The sequence below is a fragment of the Etheostoma cragini genome, chromosome 12, assembly GCF_013103735.1.
Source record: "Etheostoma cragini isolate CJK2018 chromosome 12, CSU_Ecrag_1.0, whole genome shotgun sequence".
Classification (NCBI taxonomy): Eukaryota; Metazoa; Chordata; class Actinopteri; order Perciformes; family Percidae; genus Etheostoma; species Etheostoma cragini.
This window is the reverse complement of record NC_048418.1, coordinates 13,780,540-13,798,501: the sequence shown is the minus strand read 5'-3', so window position 1 is coordinate 13,798,501 and position 17,962 is coordinate 13,780,540. Positions and strand designations below refer to the sequence as shown.

General features: G+C 35.6%; 2 protein-coding genes across 5 annotated transcripts; one reads left to right on the top strand and one right to left on the bottom strand.

The window, feature by feature from the left end:
• Positions 1–6,270: 6,270 nt before the first annotated feature.
• Positions 6,271–13,421, bottom strand: guk1a (guanylate kinase 1a). 4 transcript variants are annotated; one of them, XM_034888290.1, is made up of 7 exons: positions 13,193–13,421; positions 8,918–9,031; positions 8,492–8,533; positions 8,137–8,372; positions 7,373–7,457; positions 7,203–7,288; positions 6,271–6,915 (listed from the first exon to the last, which is right to left on the bottom strand). In XM_034888290.1, exons 1-7 carry the CDS (start codon positions 13,212–13,214, stop codon positions 6,877–6,879), a joined length of 624 nt encoding a protein of 207 aa, XP_034744181.1. In that variant the 5' UTR covers positions 13,215–13,421; the 3' UTR covers positions 6,271–6,876. The 4 variants fall into 4 exon arrangements, with proteins under 4 accessions (XP_034744181.1, XP_034744182.1, XP_034744180.1 ...); XM_034888291.1 differs by lacking the exon at positions 13,193–13,421 and adding an exon at positions 12,841–13,052; XM_034888289.1 differs by lacking the exon at positions 13,193–13,421 and adding an exon at positions 12,209–12,443.
• Positions 12,787–17,813, top strand: c12h1orf35 (chromosome 12 C1orf35 homolog). Its single transcript, XM_034888287.1, has 8 exons — positions 12,787–13,033; positions 13,894–14,044; positions 14,136–14,181; positions 14,299–14,378; positions 14,803–14,875; positions 15,108–15,187; positions 15,300–15,413; positions 16,102–17,813. Exons 1-8 carry the CDS (start codon positions 12,937–12,939, stop codon positions 16,355–16,357), a joined length of 897 nt encoding a protein of 298 aa, XP_034744178.1. The 5' UTR covers positions 12,787–12,936; the 3' UTR covers positions 16,358–17,813.
• The last annotated feature ends 149 nt before the right edge of the window (positions 17,814–17,962 follow it).

The window sequence follows — 17,962 nt, the reverse complement described above, 5'->3', positions numbered from 1 at the left end:
CACAAATATTTATACAGTATATTTAGGTATATATGTTTTATCGGTTACACTTTTGTACCTTTTTAGAAATGTTACCTTTGACACTTTAGCAGTGCTATAGGTTCCTGGAGCAATAAAATGCTGGAGCTGGAATTAGTATTAGTGATGACATGTTTCTAGTTCAGTATTTGCTACGAAATCATTTAAATATGCAACAGTTATTGCATCTTTCACCAAAGATGTGCGGTCAAAATACAGTCAGTTTGGCAAAATCACAGATAAGCTCTCTACTACTTTGGTTGTTTGTGAATAACTTGTTGGTGAGCAGCTTAAAAAAACATGGCCTTTCTACAAGCCAATAATGTGGAAGGTGAACCTGTTTCACATCAGATCGCTGTGTTTGACTGAATTTTTATCATTTATTGTTATTGTGAAACATGTTTTTACCATTAATGTTAGGCTTAGCTTTATTGACATATTTTGTGTATGTTAATGCAGTGAAATCACCTGGGAATTCACAGGATCTCACAGGGTCAGTCATATGTTAGTGATGTTTAGATGAGTGACTGCATGTATTTGCTTTTCCAAGGCAGTGTTTATCCAGTGTGACCACATCTGTAATGTTGTATTTGATGGCAAGCAAATGTTTGTGCAAAGTACTTGAGCTCACAGAATTTACTAGTATTTCAATTTCAAACGTGACTACAATTTAGTAACTGCTTACTTAAAGATTTGTGGTGTTTGTGTTTTTAAAGGTTGTTTAGTCAGTTACAAGGATCATGTCATGTATTAATATTAAAGCACTAACCAATTGCAATTGCTTGTACTGTACATGTGTAGTTTTTGGGAAACATGGTTGAGTACTAAGTGTTAATAAATAGATGTACTGCAAGTAATAACTATGGCCAGTTTCTTTCACAATTCTTATTTATAGCACACATTCTATTAATTGTATTCAAACATAGCATATTTATTTAAGTTTTAACACAGTGTATTGTTACTATTGGAGGTTTAATTGACTTAAGAAATATATCATATTTTTCCAAAACATACAGTAGATATTGTTATAAGAGCTCATTATTATAGAATGGCAAACTACAGGACTGCACCGAGCCTAATAACTATGGCATATTACAATTTGACATGTTATGGCAAAAAGCTAATGACGTACTTTACACATTTACATTTACATTAGTACATTTACACGTACTTTGACATTTAATGACATACTATACTTAGATTTTTTTAACACTTTTACACTTTTATGCCAAATCTTTCATGACATACTTTACTATGCCAAATGAAGGGCACATTACACAATGAGGTTCCAGTGGCTACTGTGGTAGTATTGGGGTGTTGTTGTCTTACTTGTGCATTAAAGTTGAAGTCTGTTTATTTTTTGACTAACTTTATTAAAATATATTCTATTAAAAATAAAAAACATAAAAATGGTGTGAAACCCTGCTAATCACACCCTGATTACAGTGCAGAGAATACAGTTTCTGTCTGACTCTACAACCTATCCATCCAGTTGGTTCACAGATCAATCCTATCTGTCAGGTAATCGTCAATATTCTGGTTGCCTACTTGTAGAAGTGTGAGGATGAGCCATTCAATGCGATCAAGGACATTCTGGTCCAGTACAACTGGACCCACAATGCTACAAGTCCAAGGAGATCATTATGACTTTTTTCTGACTTACTATGCTATGACTTTTAATGCCATGCAATGCTAAGACTATTTCATGACATAGCCTACAATACTATGAGGTTTTTTTGACATACTATACTATTATTTTAAATTACATACTATACTAAGATTTGTTATGACAGACCATACTGACCTTTGTGATATTTTATGACAAACTATACTATGACATATTTTATACTATTTATACTATGACTTCTTTTGACTATGACTTCTTTTGACATTCTATACTATTACTTTTGTATGACTTTTTCATCAGTTTTTTTGACATACTGTACTATGGCCTTTTTCAACAAACTATCCTGTGACTTTTTCGACATTCAAAACTATGACATTTCATCACATTCTTTGACGTAATATACTATGACTTTTTATGACCCTTTTCAACATGCTATAATGTGACTTTTCAACATACTATCCTGTGACTTTTCAACATACCATAGTATAACTTTTTTTGACATACTATGATGATTTTATCACTTTTTCAATGTATAGACTGACTTTTTCATCACTTTTTCTTGACATACTATACAATGACTTTTCTACACAATATATAGACTTTTTATACATTTTTTCAACATGCTATACTATGACTTATTACTTTTTTCCACATACTATGTATGACTTTTTAATCACTTTTTCCAATATACTATACTAAGACTTTTTTGGACGTACTATACTATGACTTTTTGTAAATACTACCCTGTGACTTTTTCGACTTACTAAGCTATGACTTCTTTTGACATACTATGACTTTTTATCACTTTTTACACATGCTATACTACAACTTTTTATCACTTTTTTGGACGTACTATACTATGACTTTTTAATCAATTTTTTTGATATACCATACAATGATTTTTTACGACTTCTATTGAAATACTATACTATGATTTTTTATCACTTTTTTCGACATACTATACTTTGATGTTTTTATCACTTTTTTCAACATACTGTACTAAGACTTTTCAACACACTAAACCATGCCTTTTTTAGACTTTTCAACATGCTATACTATGACGTTTTTCAACAAACTATACTGTGACTTTTTTAGCACCTTTTTCAACAAGCTATAATATGACGTCTTTTGACATACTATCCTGCAACATTTTTGACATACTAAACTTGACTTTTTATTACATTTTTCCACATACTATGGTGTGACTTTTTATTCAAATTTTTTGATACAATGTTTTAAATCATTTTTTTCAATACACTAAGCAATGACGTTTGTATCAACTTTTTTTAACATGCCATACTATGACTTTTTTGACAATATGACATTTTTATCACTTTTTGACACATTGTACTATGGCCTTTTTTGACACACTATCCTGTGACTTTTTTGACATACTATACTATGACTTTTTTCGACATACTATCCTATAACTTGTTATTACTTTTTTCCACATACTATAGTTTGACTTTTTAATGACTTTTTTCAACATACTATACTATGACGTTTTTATTACTTTTTCAACATACTATACTATCACTTTTTGACACACTATAATGTGACTTTTTTGACATACTATAATATGACTTTTTTAACACTTTTTTTCAACATATTATTATATGATTTTTTTATCCCTTTTATTCAACTTACTATCATATGTTTTTTCGACACACTGTACAATGACTTCGTCACTTTTTTTTAACATATTATACTATGACTTTTTTCTACATATTATACTATTACTTTTTCATCACTTTTTTCAGACAAACTAAACTGTGACTTTTCATCACACTATATAATTCCTTTTTTATCACCATTTTCCAATGTACTATACTATGACTTTTCAATCACTTTTATTGACATACTATAAAATGACTTTTTAATCACTTTTTTCAACATACTTTGTTATGACTTTTTTTTGACATACTATACTGTAACGTTTTTATCACTTTTTTCAACCCACTATAATATGACTTTTTATCGTTTATTTCTTCATACTTTATTATGACTTTTTTTGACATAGTTTACTATGATTTATTTTATCTTTTCTTTGACATTCTATACTATGACGTTTTAATTATTTTTTTCAACGTGCTACTATGTCTTTTTTTATGATTATTTTCAATACACTACGCTTTGACTTGTTTCCACCATGACGTTTTTATGACATTTTTTGAAATACTATACTATGACTTTTTTCGGACATATTATATACTATGACTTTTTGTGACTTTTATTTTACATAATATACTGTGACTTTTCCAACATACCATACTAAGACATTTTATGACTTTTTTGACATCCTATAGTATGACTTTTGTATGACTTTTTTATCAGTTTTTTTGACATACCATACTATGGCCTTTTTTGACACACTATCCTGTGACTTTTTCGACATTCAAAACTGTTACATTTTATCACATTGTTCAACGTACTATACTATGACTTTTTATGACCCTTTTCAACATGCTATAATTTGACTTTTCAACATACTATAATACAACTTTATTGACATACTTTGATGATTTTATCACTTTTTCAACATATAGACTGACTTTTTTCATCACTTTTTTTTGACATACTATACTATGACCTTTTATGACTTTTTTTCATCATACTATACTATGTAGTTTTTATCACTATTTTCAATATACTATACTAGGACGTTTCAACACGCTATACAATTACTTTTTGATCAGTTTTTAAGAAAAACTAAACAATGACTTTTTATCACCCTTTTCAACATGCTATACTAGTACATTTTTGACAGACTATACTAAGCCTTTTTTCATCATACAAAACTATTATTTTTTTATCATTTATTTCCGACATACTATAGTGACTTATTTCAACATATTATACATATTTCTTTTTTTACATACTATCCTACAACTTTTTTTTAATCATTTTTATGACACACCATACCATGATTTTTTATGACATACTATTCTATGATATTTTTAAGTCATGCTGTACCTTGAATTTTTATGACATTTTTAGTCCATACTTTATTACGGCTTTTTGACTACATTTATTTACATCCTATACTATGACTTTTTGTGACATTTTTAGGATATTTCATGACATAATACACTAGGACTGTTCATGACATATTACAGTATGCCAATTTCATGACATACTATCCTATGTCTTTTTATGTCACACTATACAATGACTTTTTATTACATATTATACAATGAAATACTATGCTATGACCTTTTAGACTTTGCATGACATATTATGCTCACAACATACTAAACTATGAATTCTTTATAATTTTTGAATTATATACTATTAATTTTTTATGGCATACTATGCTATAAATGTTTTGACATTTTTGCAACATACTATACTTTAACTTTTTGTAACAAACTATATTATGACTTTTTTATTACTTTTTTTAACCCCACTATACTATGACTTTTTGTACCATACTATCTTATGACTTTTTTAAACCTACTATACTATGACCTTTTACAACATACACTCTGACTTTTTATAACATTAAGACAGGCTATACTTTGAATTACCTTTTTAATGACTTACTAAACTATGACCTTTTTAACCACCACTGTACACGTTTATATTTTTATGACATACTGTACTATGCCTTTTTATATAATATTTATAAATATTTATAGTTTATGTGTGGAAATGGCGTGTGCATCATTTGGGGCCGTTGGCATCTGGTATCTATTGAGCATTTAAGTGCACATGCTATAATAGGTATTTGTTAAGAGGGAGCACCTACATCCACCCCCCCCTAAAGTTTCAAATATGTTTTTCAAAGTTTATAGGTCAAATTCCGGTTATACGAGTACAAGTGTACTTTTTTTGACATCCAATTCATTTAATTTCACCAGACCAAACATATCAAATACAATAACAAATATTCAATATGTAATGTAGTAGTCTAATACTGAGTTCAAGTGTGTGTTAAAGGGAACAGGATTGCGTTTGTAGCTCTCATGTTTAACTGATATTAACTCAATTCATTCTCTTGTGCTTTGCTCCCACACTGTTAGTCAAAAATACGAATTTATACAGTGCTCGAAGGAGTTAACACAATCTAAGACAGTTTATGTTGTGCTATTTTACAATTAGTAAATTAAAGTTTATGTGTGGAACTAGAAGTGGTCTGAAAAAGAATGGAAAGGGGTCTTAAGGTATTGCATGTAACGTCAGGACTGCTTCAGATACCTTGGTCATAAATATTCTTTCAGTAAACAAGTTACAGGAGATTTAAGTGAAGAGAAACATTTTTCTCAAATTTAAAAACCAATCCTTCAATAAAAACAGTACACGGAATGCAATTTTACTGTGCAGGGAAAGCTGCAAAAAGAACAGTTACACAATATAAAAGTTTTCACAAATTTACAATTGTAAGAAAAAAGACAAAATGATTTCTGTTAAAGACCCCCCAAAATAAAAGCTATATTCTATGACATTGTTTTTGTTATGTAACATTTTCTACCTCTATAAATGCAATCCTTTTAGAGCACAACAGTAAAAATTATTATCCAGCAAATAAAATTATTATGAAGTCATGTGGCAATTTACACAAAATCTGCCAAAGAAAACATTAACCAACACCAGAATAGTTTTATTATTTTGACAGTGAAGTTAACCCAGAAATCAGTTGTATTGCTAAGATTTTAGATGGGGTTCCCTAATGAACTGTCTGTCTCTGTTAAAATATATTTCCCAATCAACCCAATATGACTGGTGGCACAAAAAACAGCATATTTTGTTGCCAAAAATCAAGAAAAACTAGCTTTTTACACACCTTGAAAGACAAGTTTATCCATGGGATAGTATGAGTCATGCTACGCCCTGATTGTGTTAGTCCTGGTTGGTACGCATACAAAGCTGCAAGCATTATTTATATGTGTTGTCAGTAAACCCTGCCCAACAGAACATCCTGCATATCAATCCATTAACATATCAAGTTAGCATTATTGGAGTAGCTTAAAGTGAAAATATAAATATGGAAAGCCTTCTTATTGATAAAAAAAAAAAAAAAAAAAAAAAAGAGTTATACTTTACTCTGTGATAGTATTTGGTAATAACTACCACTATACACCATATAAAACCAATATTTTGGTTAATCCATTAAGGATATTTGCTAAGCTTCACAAACCACCACCTGAGGGAATGTTCACAACTAAAATAAAGGTCTGTGGTTTTGTGAGGAGTGGCTGGACGACACTTGGAAGGTATCAGACTTCGGTCTCCTACGAAGGCATGTTGGCTTTCTTGACCATACTGATTTCCTAAAGAAGAAAAAACATTTTTTAATGCTCTAATACAGGTTGGTGATGATGGTCAAGAAATCAAGACAAATCTTAAATGACCTAACAAATTTGAAGCAAGACTACATAGAGCAAATAAACATGTTTTATCCATTCTTTATACTTTTTTCATGGAGATTTTTGCTTTTGGAAAGGTATTAAAATGTCTTTGTTGATCCTCAACTCAATTAAATAATCATTCATAAAAATAGTTGTGTTGTGTGTTGATGATTTTTGATCAAGGACTGAGTTCTGAAATAGTAACTCACCTCAAGAAGAGCATGTTTTAACTGCCCATAGGCATCCTCCAAGTTATCATTCAAAATTAGGACATCAAACATACCGGGTTCTTTACCTAGAAGGGGATATAATTAAGTTCAGAGTCATGTTTTTGACATTTATGGGGTTATACTTTTGAAAACAAACTATAAATACTTACTAAACTCCATGTCCACCTGAGCTGCACGTAAACGCTTCTGGAGGCTCTCCTCTGACTCGGTTTTCCTGTCTCGCAAACGTTTTTCCTAGCATAATACAGAAGGCATTCAGACATAATCACAGAGCACCCAAAACCTGTGTGACCAGAGGCCTGTAATGCAAAGCAGGATTTGGGGTTACTTCAAGATTAACCCTGGGTTTTTCGGTTTACTGTGGTAACTTATGTTAAACAGCTTCCCCGTTCCGGAGGTTAAGTACGGGACAAAAATGATCAATCCATAAAGCACCGCCTACTGGCCAACCTGAGGAAATGGCTTCAACATTCACAGAGAATCCCAAGATTGTGAAGGGGGAGGATATACAATATACAGTGTGTGTGTGTGTGTGTGTGTGTGTGTGTGTATATATATATATATATATATATATATATACACAAACACACACACACTATATATACATACATACACACACATACTATATATACATACATACATACACACACACATATATATACACATACTAAATATACATACATACATACATATATACACACATACATACATATATACACACACAGTATACACAGTATACATACACACATATAATGTGCACATATATAGAACTCTCCTTGTAGGACAGGCCTCAGGTACCTGTGGTACAAAATCAAACCCAAGGTCACATCAAAGGACGCCCCCCCCCCACCCCTCTGGCAGGAAAATTGGAACCTCTATCGATTCAATGAAATGCATTTCCTTCTGGCCTTACCAGGACTGCCATGGAGGGCGGCTGGATAGAGATGTAGATGGGATTGAGGTCTGTCCTTTTGATGTTTCTCACACCCTGCATGTCTATGTCAAGTATACAGATGAGGTTCTTGGCCTGGACAGCTTGCACGGCAGCTTTACTCGTCCCATACATGTTCCCTGAAAACTCAGCATTCTCAATGAATTCTCCGTTGTCAATGGCTGCCTGCATCACCTCCCGTGTGACATAATGGTAATCTGAAACCCCAAAAAAGGAGACGTTTTTTTATACAAATGAAGAAAGCTATCACTACACTGACTCATAAAAATGTGATGTACTGTGACAGTGGCCATGAAAGAGGAAGAACATGTTGTACCTTTGCCATTCTCTTCTCCAGGTCGAGGATTTCTTGTTGTATCTAAGGGTTGGAGGACAGTTATGTCATAGTACAGTACTTTATTTGAACATTAAAGAGTAATCGATTAATCCATTTGTTGACCAACAGGAAACATGTCTGAGCTGCAACTAAGGTTTATTTTTATTTTGGATTAATCATGTGGTCCATACATTGTTAAACAATCGTTTAAAAAATAAATAAAGAAAATAATGGCCAGATTAATCAATAATGAAAACAATCACTAGTTGCAGCCCTATTTGTTTTGCTTTGATGCCTACCTGTATACATCCACATCTCCTAGAAAACCTGGATGACCTACAGGATTGACCAATGACAAGCCTCACAACTGGTGAGAACACCACCAAAATTAATGTTAAATGTTTAGGCATAGAGTGGAACACTTACGGGAGACGCTGAAGCCAAAGACACTGTTGTATTCTTCCATGAGCTTCTTCAGCAGGGTGCTCTTCCCTGCCCCGGACGGGCCGCTAAACACCACAGGCCTGGGTCCAGCCATAGCTGTTGGAGAGGAGGAGAGGAGAGTTCGATGTGGGAAGTTAGTGGGTGAGGCTGGATGGATGACACATATCCACTGGAATCCTATAGCATGAGTCATTACATGTGCACAAATATTAGGCCTTAAAAACAATTTCACATTACAGCAGGTGAACAAAATGATGAGACCAAAACATCTCCCCCAAGAGCAAAGGCAATCAACGGGTTGGCAAGCTGTGAAGTTACCATGGTGTAAAAATAACTACTAACTAATTGGAGAGCTCTACTCTGCTTGGGATGGCAGGACAAAAACAGAAAAGCTAAGACATACACAAGGCTAAGGAGTATTGATACTTTTAATAAGGACATTGGCCCATATTCATGTAAACAACGACGTAAAACTCCCTTTAACTAAATTACACAGCAATCCAATCCCTGACAATCCTCTAAACATTACCTGTACTTTACATCTTAGCAAAATAGCTACTTCAACATCCTATTTTCTCTATACTGTGTTATATTGTACACATAATTTATTTCATTAACAACATTTCTTAGGCAAGCCACTCAAGCAAAGTATTAAGAAATCGTCTGTGGCGTTCCTCCTTACCTTTCGTCAATACACACAGAGCCAAAGCAGACCGCGAATTCAAGTGATTGTGTGTGTGATAGTGTGCAAGTAGATTAGGGAGGAGAGTAGAGAGGGAGGAGAGAAAAAGGGAGGGCAGTGCCATTTATAGACTAGATTTTGTTATGTATTGAGATAAATTTAAAAATGTTGAGTAGATTTATCCACAATGATTTGATATTAAACCTGTATGCGTTTTAATTTCTAGCCCAAAAGCTGAGACAAACCTTAATTTGTCTTAGTAATATTGTTTGTAGTTTTAAGGCAAAGAAAACAATGCAGTATAACTGGTTCCCAGTAAACTGGGAGCACCTTTCAACCAGATAATGGCAACAGGAAACCAGCTATAGTTGTGCAATTGAGCTACTAAAATAAATACAGTGAAAAGCTAATAACAAATCATTAGCCTTTGTTAATAGGCCTACTACATCAAAAAGAAAAAGCTGTGCAATAATCCCAGCATTACGAGCCTTCTTGTTTTAAAGCAAACCAGATGAAGCGAGGTCGTCTGTGCAGGTGCAAATGACAAGAGTAATTCTCCATTGCCTCTTAAATGCTTCCCTTAAACAGCACCATGTCTTATTAAAGGGGCAGTAGTTCCTCAAACATTTTCCTCTTCTTAAATAGGTCTCAGCCCCAACCCTCCATCACAAAAGTTATCATTTAATCTATTTGGGAAATTTGCATCAGCTTCCTGTTACCATATGGAAAAAATAGAGCCGCAACAAAACATTATTGAATGGTCAAAAAAGCCAAAGATATTCAATTTAAAGTGAGATTTAACCTGAAAAGCATCCAATACTCACATTTGACAAGCTGCAACCAGAGAATGCCAAGTATTTTTGCTTCATAAATTACCTAAACAATTGACGGATAGTTAAAATAGTCGCTGATTAATTTCTGTTGATCAACTAATTGTTTCAGCTCTAGAACTATACAGGAAGGATGATGTATGCCTCTGATTGTAATATTTTGTTAATTATTTCCTAAAACTACTGTGATCATTAGAAAAAACTAAACAATTCTTTAATATGCCACATGGGTTTGCTTGTTAATAAATTTATTGCCAAGATTAAAAGATGGAAAATTGATTCATAAACTAAATCCATCAATTCCGATTCAAGACTAAATATTGTTATTTATAATAGTAGGAAAGTTCATATTGACTGGTAATAACTTGTAACATGTAAAGAGTTTGCTCTTTATTTACTAATACTTCCTTTGATTGTATCATTATCTCAGAGAAAAAGTGAGCATTATCATAATGTAGGACATTTTACAGAAAGACTTTTTTCAAATTAATGTCTTGACAAACCTTCTAAAACTTGCAGCTCCCTATAATCCAAACCCCACCCAAGAGTCCACCATGTGTATTTGACATAACGCTGCGTGACAGGAAATGAGCGACATGAGAGTTTACAATCAGCAGGGGCTGACACTTATTGGAAGGCTGCACGGTGCTTGACTTGAACCATGTGCAATACACCCCATGTGATTAATAATTGTCAGAAGCAAAATTTAAATCATGTGAAATCTTCGGCTCTCGTTAGTCTGCTAGGTGTTCAGTATGAGAGATGAAAGTTGATACATCAATAAATCAATCAACAAATGTATTAGCAACTACTTCTCAAGCAAATATGTGAAACATGTAATGGTTCCAGCTTATCAAATCTGATAAGTGGGTGCCGGTCTTCGTCTTATATGCTTTTATATGAGAATATATTTGGTTTTAAATGTTGGTTGAGGAAAAATTTGATTATGTCAACTTGGGTTCTGGGAAACTTGTCTTTCCCAGAGAAGTTTACGTACGCCGTGTTTAACCAGTCATGGTCCTTATACCGTCTAATGCTGTGTTACTTTTACTCTAATTTTTGTCCTCCAAATGTAGCATAATATGGAAACTGCAAAGTAGCACTTTCATGTTCTATTATGGTAGAGGGAGCGTCACAAGTGCCAGAATTACTTAACAAGTAGAAACGACTTTGTCATTGCAAATTTGCACTTTGACTCACTGCTATAAAAGCAATAAACTGTTATGATTTGCATGGAAATGCTGAATTCCTGTTTTTAGGATGGTAAATGCACACGAGAAAAGCATGCTTGATTAATTTGTGCATTGATGCTGATGGGTAGGAGTTTTGATAACTTTATTATCATATGTAAACTAATTGAGTTTAAATGTATTGATTGTGATTAAGAGTGAATAGGCGGGCCCTAAAACAGCTAAGCATTAATACTACAAAACCCATAAAACGTCAAAATAATGCTGAGATAGCCACAGGGATTGTTTTTAAAACTCAACGTTTAACAGGTATCACTGATGGCTCCCATCTACAACAAATAGTATTATTATTATCATCATCATCATCCTTATCATCATTGTACTAATGAAGGACTATTTAAACGAGGATTAAACTACAGATAACGTCAGTGAACACACAACAACCATCTTCTTCCAGTGCAACAACACAGCAAATACAATCAGACTTCTCACTGAAGGGAATGAATGGCAGAATTAACTAAAGTGATACTGGCAGACAATACATACAAGAAACAGACGTTCTCCTTCCTACCTGAAAATAGCCTGGAAAAATATCTCATGTACATCGGGAGTCTAAGATTGTGGGTCAGTCTCCAGATTTTCTGCCTCCTCTCCTCCGAGCCTTTGTTGTTTAAGCCATTAGGAAAAATCGTGCTGTCTGCGTCATCATTGCGGGCCAAAACATCAAAACGTTACGTTCGCGGGCGTCGGGAAATACGCGCGATGACAAAACACAAATCTACATCCATGACAGAAAAGGGGAGTTTATTATTTATCAATAGCCAAAGAGAATAGACGATACAAAGGCAGCCAACATTAAGTAAATAGGTTACAGCTGTAGTTTCTACCTTAACTGGGAGAAACATATGCGCACTCTTATTGTAACTGTGTTTTAAGGATCGTATTAGCTATAGCGTTAGCTACATCCATGTTTTCAGGTCGCAAAATTAGTTATTAAGCATAGCCTAGCTTCAGTTAACGCGGTTTAACCAACGATTCTTCTTGCGCTCAGCAGCTTTTTGGAGGAAATAGCTGGCCAAATTAATTACCGGAGCAGTTTCAAGCGTCAACCCAAAGACAACCACTAGGAAACGCGTTGTTCCGATCAACACTAGGAAGACTTCACGCCAAACTACCCGGATGAGTGAAGGCTGAAGGCCTTACCAATCGCGCTGCTCCTGTGCTAATGTGGCTAGCGTCAGCTGGTTGAGCTAACGGTGGACCGCTTCTTCTCTTAAGTCATCAGAACAACAGACTAAAATGTTTGGTTCATCGAGATCCGGAGGGGTTAGAGGAGGCCAGGACCAGTTCAACTGGGATGACGTGAAAGTCGATAAACACAGAGAAAATTATCTCGGTAAGTCTTTAAAAAAAAAAACTGGCAGCCAAGCCCGTTATCACCGCTCACAAGAGACATTTGCTAGCGTTAGCTAACATGCTACCAACAGAGCAATTCTTTTAAAATCCCAGTTAAACTACACACCATGGCTTCGGTACTCAACGTGTATTCCCATACCTTTTGTTTTAGCGTCCCTCATAACACAGTGCTCGGTAGTCCTGTTTCCCACTCTACAACCAGCAGGTCCTGGTTTTCATTGCTCCCTCTCCTCTGAGCACGCACACGTAGCCACTCTGCTATCTGAGCACACACACCGCCGCCAACATGTCAGCATGCCAAACAAGACGACCTGCCGCCGCTGTGACATAAAAGGCATGACATAGAATACGGTGTTGTTAAGCAAATGGCATTCTTTTTGGAACATGAACTTCCGTAAACACATGATATGGGTAGTCTACATTAAAAGGCTCATGCTACCACAGATGAGAATGCCTTTTCAACAGCAGAACTTTTTAATTAGATCAACAGGTGACTTTTGGAGAGACTCCAAATGTGTATTCTCCAAAGCGAAATATCATTGCCAATGTTTCTTCATTAACGTTTTAGCTACATCACAGAAAAAAAAGTCCGCCCCAAAATGAAAATAATTTGTGCTTTTCCAGTTTGGATAGTCAAGTCAGTATCTAAAAACACCAACATTAGTGCAAAGGTGCACTTATTAGTCAGTTAATCAACCTACAACAAGGGGATTACACGGTTTTGACAATCAATTAATCCTTTTTTCAAAAATCTTTAAAAACTAAAATATGTATCTGTAAAATGCAGCAGAAATGAAGCATCTTTCTCAACCACTCACATTTCTTCTGCTTTGTTTCCAGGGAACTCGTTAATGGCACCAGTAGGACGGTGGCAAAAAGGCAAAGATCTGTCATGGTATTCAAGAGACAAAAAGGATGGCACACCTTTGTCCAAAGAGGATGAACTTGCTGCTGTTAAGGCTGCAGAGCACGAGGCGCTGATGGCGGCCCTGTACGTACAACTTCCTATAAAAGAAATGGTTGAAAAATGCAAGTGTGGGTTAACAAATATAATTAATTTGTCTTTCCCATTCTTTATCTAGAGGACACAAGAATATGAAGAGGCAACCGACTGGCCTGACCAAAGAGGTACAGTATGTCACTTTGTTTGTTACTGCTTTCACTCTAAAGCTTTTTTTTTTTTAATTTTGAAAAAACATGCATTTTATTTAAAATGGCTGGTTTGATTTACATTTTTGATACCAGGACCTTGCAGATGTTTGCAGGAGGGAAGATGATGGCGAAGAGAGAAATGTGGACCGTGTTTCAGGCTTGGGAAGCTCCAGGTGATTTTCTTATTCCTTAAAAACATTGTCAACTTTTGGGGATATAACAACCTATTATAGAAAGCAATGTGAAAACAAAATAACCCTGTACTGAATATACATATAATTTACACGAGAAAATGGAGAAATCAAGATGGACAGTTAAAATAATGGAAAGTTCCAGTCATGGAAAATGTCAACCTTGAAAATGTCAGAAGAAAGAATTCCTGAGCATTTAAAATCATGAATTGGAATACCGTCTTCATATGTAAACACTAACTCAGCATATTGGTAGGAAAATGACATCTGTCTCTGCCTTTCACTATGTTTTATGTTATATTAGACTGTTCTCCTTGACATTCTAGTGACAGCAAGGGAGCCTTTCATCTTAATGCTCTGTGATTGTCAAGTGTGTGTGTTAATAAACATGTGTTTTCATCTACAGTGCAGGGTCAAGAAAAATGGTGTTATCCCAAAAAGAGAAGGAGGCAGCTAAAATAGGCTTGCCTGTTTTTACAGTAAGTTCTTCTCACTGAATATTGTCACTGAACGTTTTAAGATGAAGACTCAGTAGGACGCAGATATTCATATTGTAAGTGCAAAGCAGTGATGGACGGGGAAAAAATATATACTTATATGCAGATTTTTTTTTGCATGTAGCAAAGCGACTTTAAGAGTTTAGAGTAAGGACACTTTCTTTCATTGGATCTACAACTTGATGTAAAGATTTAAGAATTTCTTTTTTTACAGCACCAAAGAACAGAAGGTTGTCCAGAAACCTCAAAAACAAAGACATCTCAGAGTGTAGAAAAAGGGGACATGGAACAACGGTGGGGATGCATTATTTAAGTTACCACCTAAGACCTAAATTGCTGAACACCCATACATTTCAGACACACAAAAAAACATAAAACGCAATGTGCTGTTGCTTTCTATCTGTAGGCACGAGAGCAAAAAGAAAAAGAAAGGGAAAAAGAGCAAAAAGAAGAAGGAAAAAAAGAAGAAAAGGGAAAGAAGAGATTCGTCCTCCTCGGAGTCAGGTGACAACAGAAAGAGGTTGGTTCATTAATTCATACAGATCTATTGATCTGCTTGGGGTAGCGTCACCTGTCGACTGAGAGTGGACAAAATAACAGGAACACTAAAAGTATGGCTTAAAAAACCTATGCTCATTCTTCTCATGGCATGTATTTGGAAGAGCATCTCTCATCTCTTTTGAAATCAAATATCAATACAGGCTTCCCAAAGGTTGCATTAATGAGTCAAATAGTACTGTATTTTGTTAAATTATATTGCATATTTGTTTATTTTACTGTTTCTAACTCCTGTATTGTGGCCAAGATTTTCAGATGAGAACTTTTATTTCATAGCATCGTCACTAGAGGGCACTAATGCACTGTCATACACAGGGCACCTTGAAGCATTAGCTTTGAAATTTGGGGTGCATGAGTCACAAGACCTTAGATATATCGTATCAATCATTTGTGTAGGAGGGGGGCATACCAGATTAAAAATAATGTAAATGAACGTGCTGGTGAGAGAGGAAATATAATATCTCAAAATATGGTGGTAGTGAGATTTAATTATATAAGTTGTTAAACATACAGATATTTGTCGGTGTGGGTGGTTTCTGTGTCTATGCCACTAAAGTGCATCTCCGCTACTTTACCCCCGGCCTCACAACATCTTACCCGATCCCCGACCACTCTAACATTGATTACTTGTTTCCCTTTTTACTCTTCAGGCAGAGAAAGGACCACCATCATCATAATCCATCATACTATAGTCAGAGCGGAGCCAGACCCCATGACAGCCATTCAAGGGGGGGAGCAAAGGCCGAGCAACGGCCCCCCTACCCCCCTCCTCGTCAGCAGCGGCATGACACAGACTCCTCTGATGGGGGGTCTCCTGTTGCCCGTAACCCTGTCAGCCACAAGACGGCCCCTGCTGGTGCCACACAAAGCCACAGGCGGCGCCACGACACAGACTCGGACAACTAATGTCCTCCCCACCCCCCCCCAATTGAAAGACGCATTACGCGGACAGAATGCTCTACAGCAGCTTGGCTGGCCCTGAAGACCTCATTTCCCCCGAACAGCCAAACGGACTGTGGATGTAGACATGTCCATGTGTCTGACTCACTGACTTTGGCCACGTGTTTTAACTTCTTCACCCAATAAGTTAGTCAGTTAATCATGGGACAGATTTTCGGTTGTGTTTGAGAAGTTTTTTTTTTAACACAATTTTATGTGATTAAACCAAATATCTACATTTCTCTACTGCTAAAAGTTGTGGATTTGTATCTTAGTGTAGAATACAATGCAAGATAAACTATTTTGCAAAGCAAACACAATGATCTTTTATTCCTATGTCTGGCCCTGGTAGCTGTTACTGTTTGGGCAATCTCAGAGAATGAATTCACAACAAACAGAACAAATATGCATCCCGTGTTTTCTAATGTGCCGTGAGATTTGCCCTGCAAATGTCTTTCATGACACTGTTAACAGCTTAAGTAAAAGAACATTAAGGATACAGATTGAGTTATTATTTTATACAAACATTTCTATGTTAAGGTATCATACATCTGCCAGCTTTTCTGCAACGTTGACATTTTTAAAGGTTGTGTCATCAGCACAGTAATGTGTGTATCATTAACATCATCATTACAGAGAGAGGATATTTTAATATAAGACATGGAGCTGTCTGTCGCTAAGCCTACGTCGGAAAAGAGTCAAGCATGTGTTCTCGAAATATTTCCAAGATGCTCCTTGACGCCTTTTTCCGTCCTTGCACATGTCCTCCATCCCACTGTGCCTCTTGCACTAGTCAGCAGCTTCAGTCCTTTTCTTTTCTCGATCACGGCAGCGCTCCTTAATCCCTCACCACATAGGTTCAGCTCCCTGACTAGTACGATACCATTGGAATGCTCTCCACTGGTAATAATAGAGTGTAGCGTTTGCATTTGCCTTGAATTGGTCTGAAAGAGGGTATTCTGCTGGCTGGCACCTGGGGGGTGCACTAAAAAAGAGCAAGGCATTCATAAAGAAGAGTCCAAAAAACGGCTGGTCCTTTTTATATGGCCGAGTACCGTTAGACTGCCACACACAACCCAAGCTGACGGAGCAGCAGGAGAGGAGGCCACACAAAGCAGCCCTATGAGGGACCCAGGACTCCAACTCCCACCCTTTCCACCACCACCGTACTTTCCTTCCATGTTTTATAGGCCTGGCTGCATTAACCATAGCAGCCTAATCAACCTGCAAGAATGCTCTCCTAGATTGCCACCCTACACAGTGTGAAACAGGGTGCGCTCTCCACATTACTGCTTTAACCTGACATTGGGTGGTTTACCCTTCGGGTATCTTAGTTCTCCCTGGGTCAAAGGGTGACAGACCCAACTGGTTGCTAAGACACCAAGTTCTTGGGGTTGTTGTTAAATTTTAGTACTGTTTTAAGTTTTTTTTTATTATCAATTCATCAATTGTTTTTATTAATCACTATCAATAAAATGTAAAGCTTCTTTTTATAGAAATTTTGATTCCTTTTTTCAACAGAAAACTAACACATAGTCATAGGAATTTTTCAAAGAGACCATTTTGACTTCA

Excerpts from the sequence above, each read along its gene's own strand:
- guk1a (XM_034888288.1), bottom strand. The coding sequence starts at position 9,741 with ATGGCACTGCCCTCCCTTTTTCTCTCCTCCCTCTCTACTCTCCTCCCT. Across the intron at positions 7,458-8,136 it reads CGCCCTCCATGGCAGTCCTG|GAAAAACGTTTGCGAGACAG; the intron begins GTAAGGCCAGAA and ends GTATTATGCTAG. Across the intron at positions 6,916-7,202 it reads TAAAACATGCTCTTCTTGAG|GAAATCAGTATGGTCAAGAA; the intron begins GTGAGTTACTAT and ends TTTCTTCTTTAG.
- c12h1orf35 (XM_034888287.1), top strand. The coding sequence starts at position 12,937 with ATGTTTGGTTCATCGAGATCCGGAGGGGTTAGAGGAGGCCAGGACCAG. Across the intron at positions 14,876-15,107 it reads TAGGCTTGCCTGTTTTTACA|CACCAAAGAACAGAAGGTTG; the intron begins GTAAGTTCTTCT and ends CTTTTTTTACAG. Across the intron at positions 15,414-16,101 it reads TCAGGTGACAACAGAAAGAG|GCAGAGAAAGGACCACCATC; the intron begins GTTGGTTCATTA and ends TTTACTCTTCAG.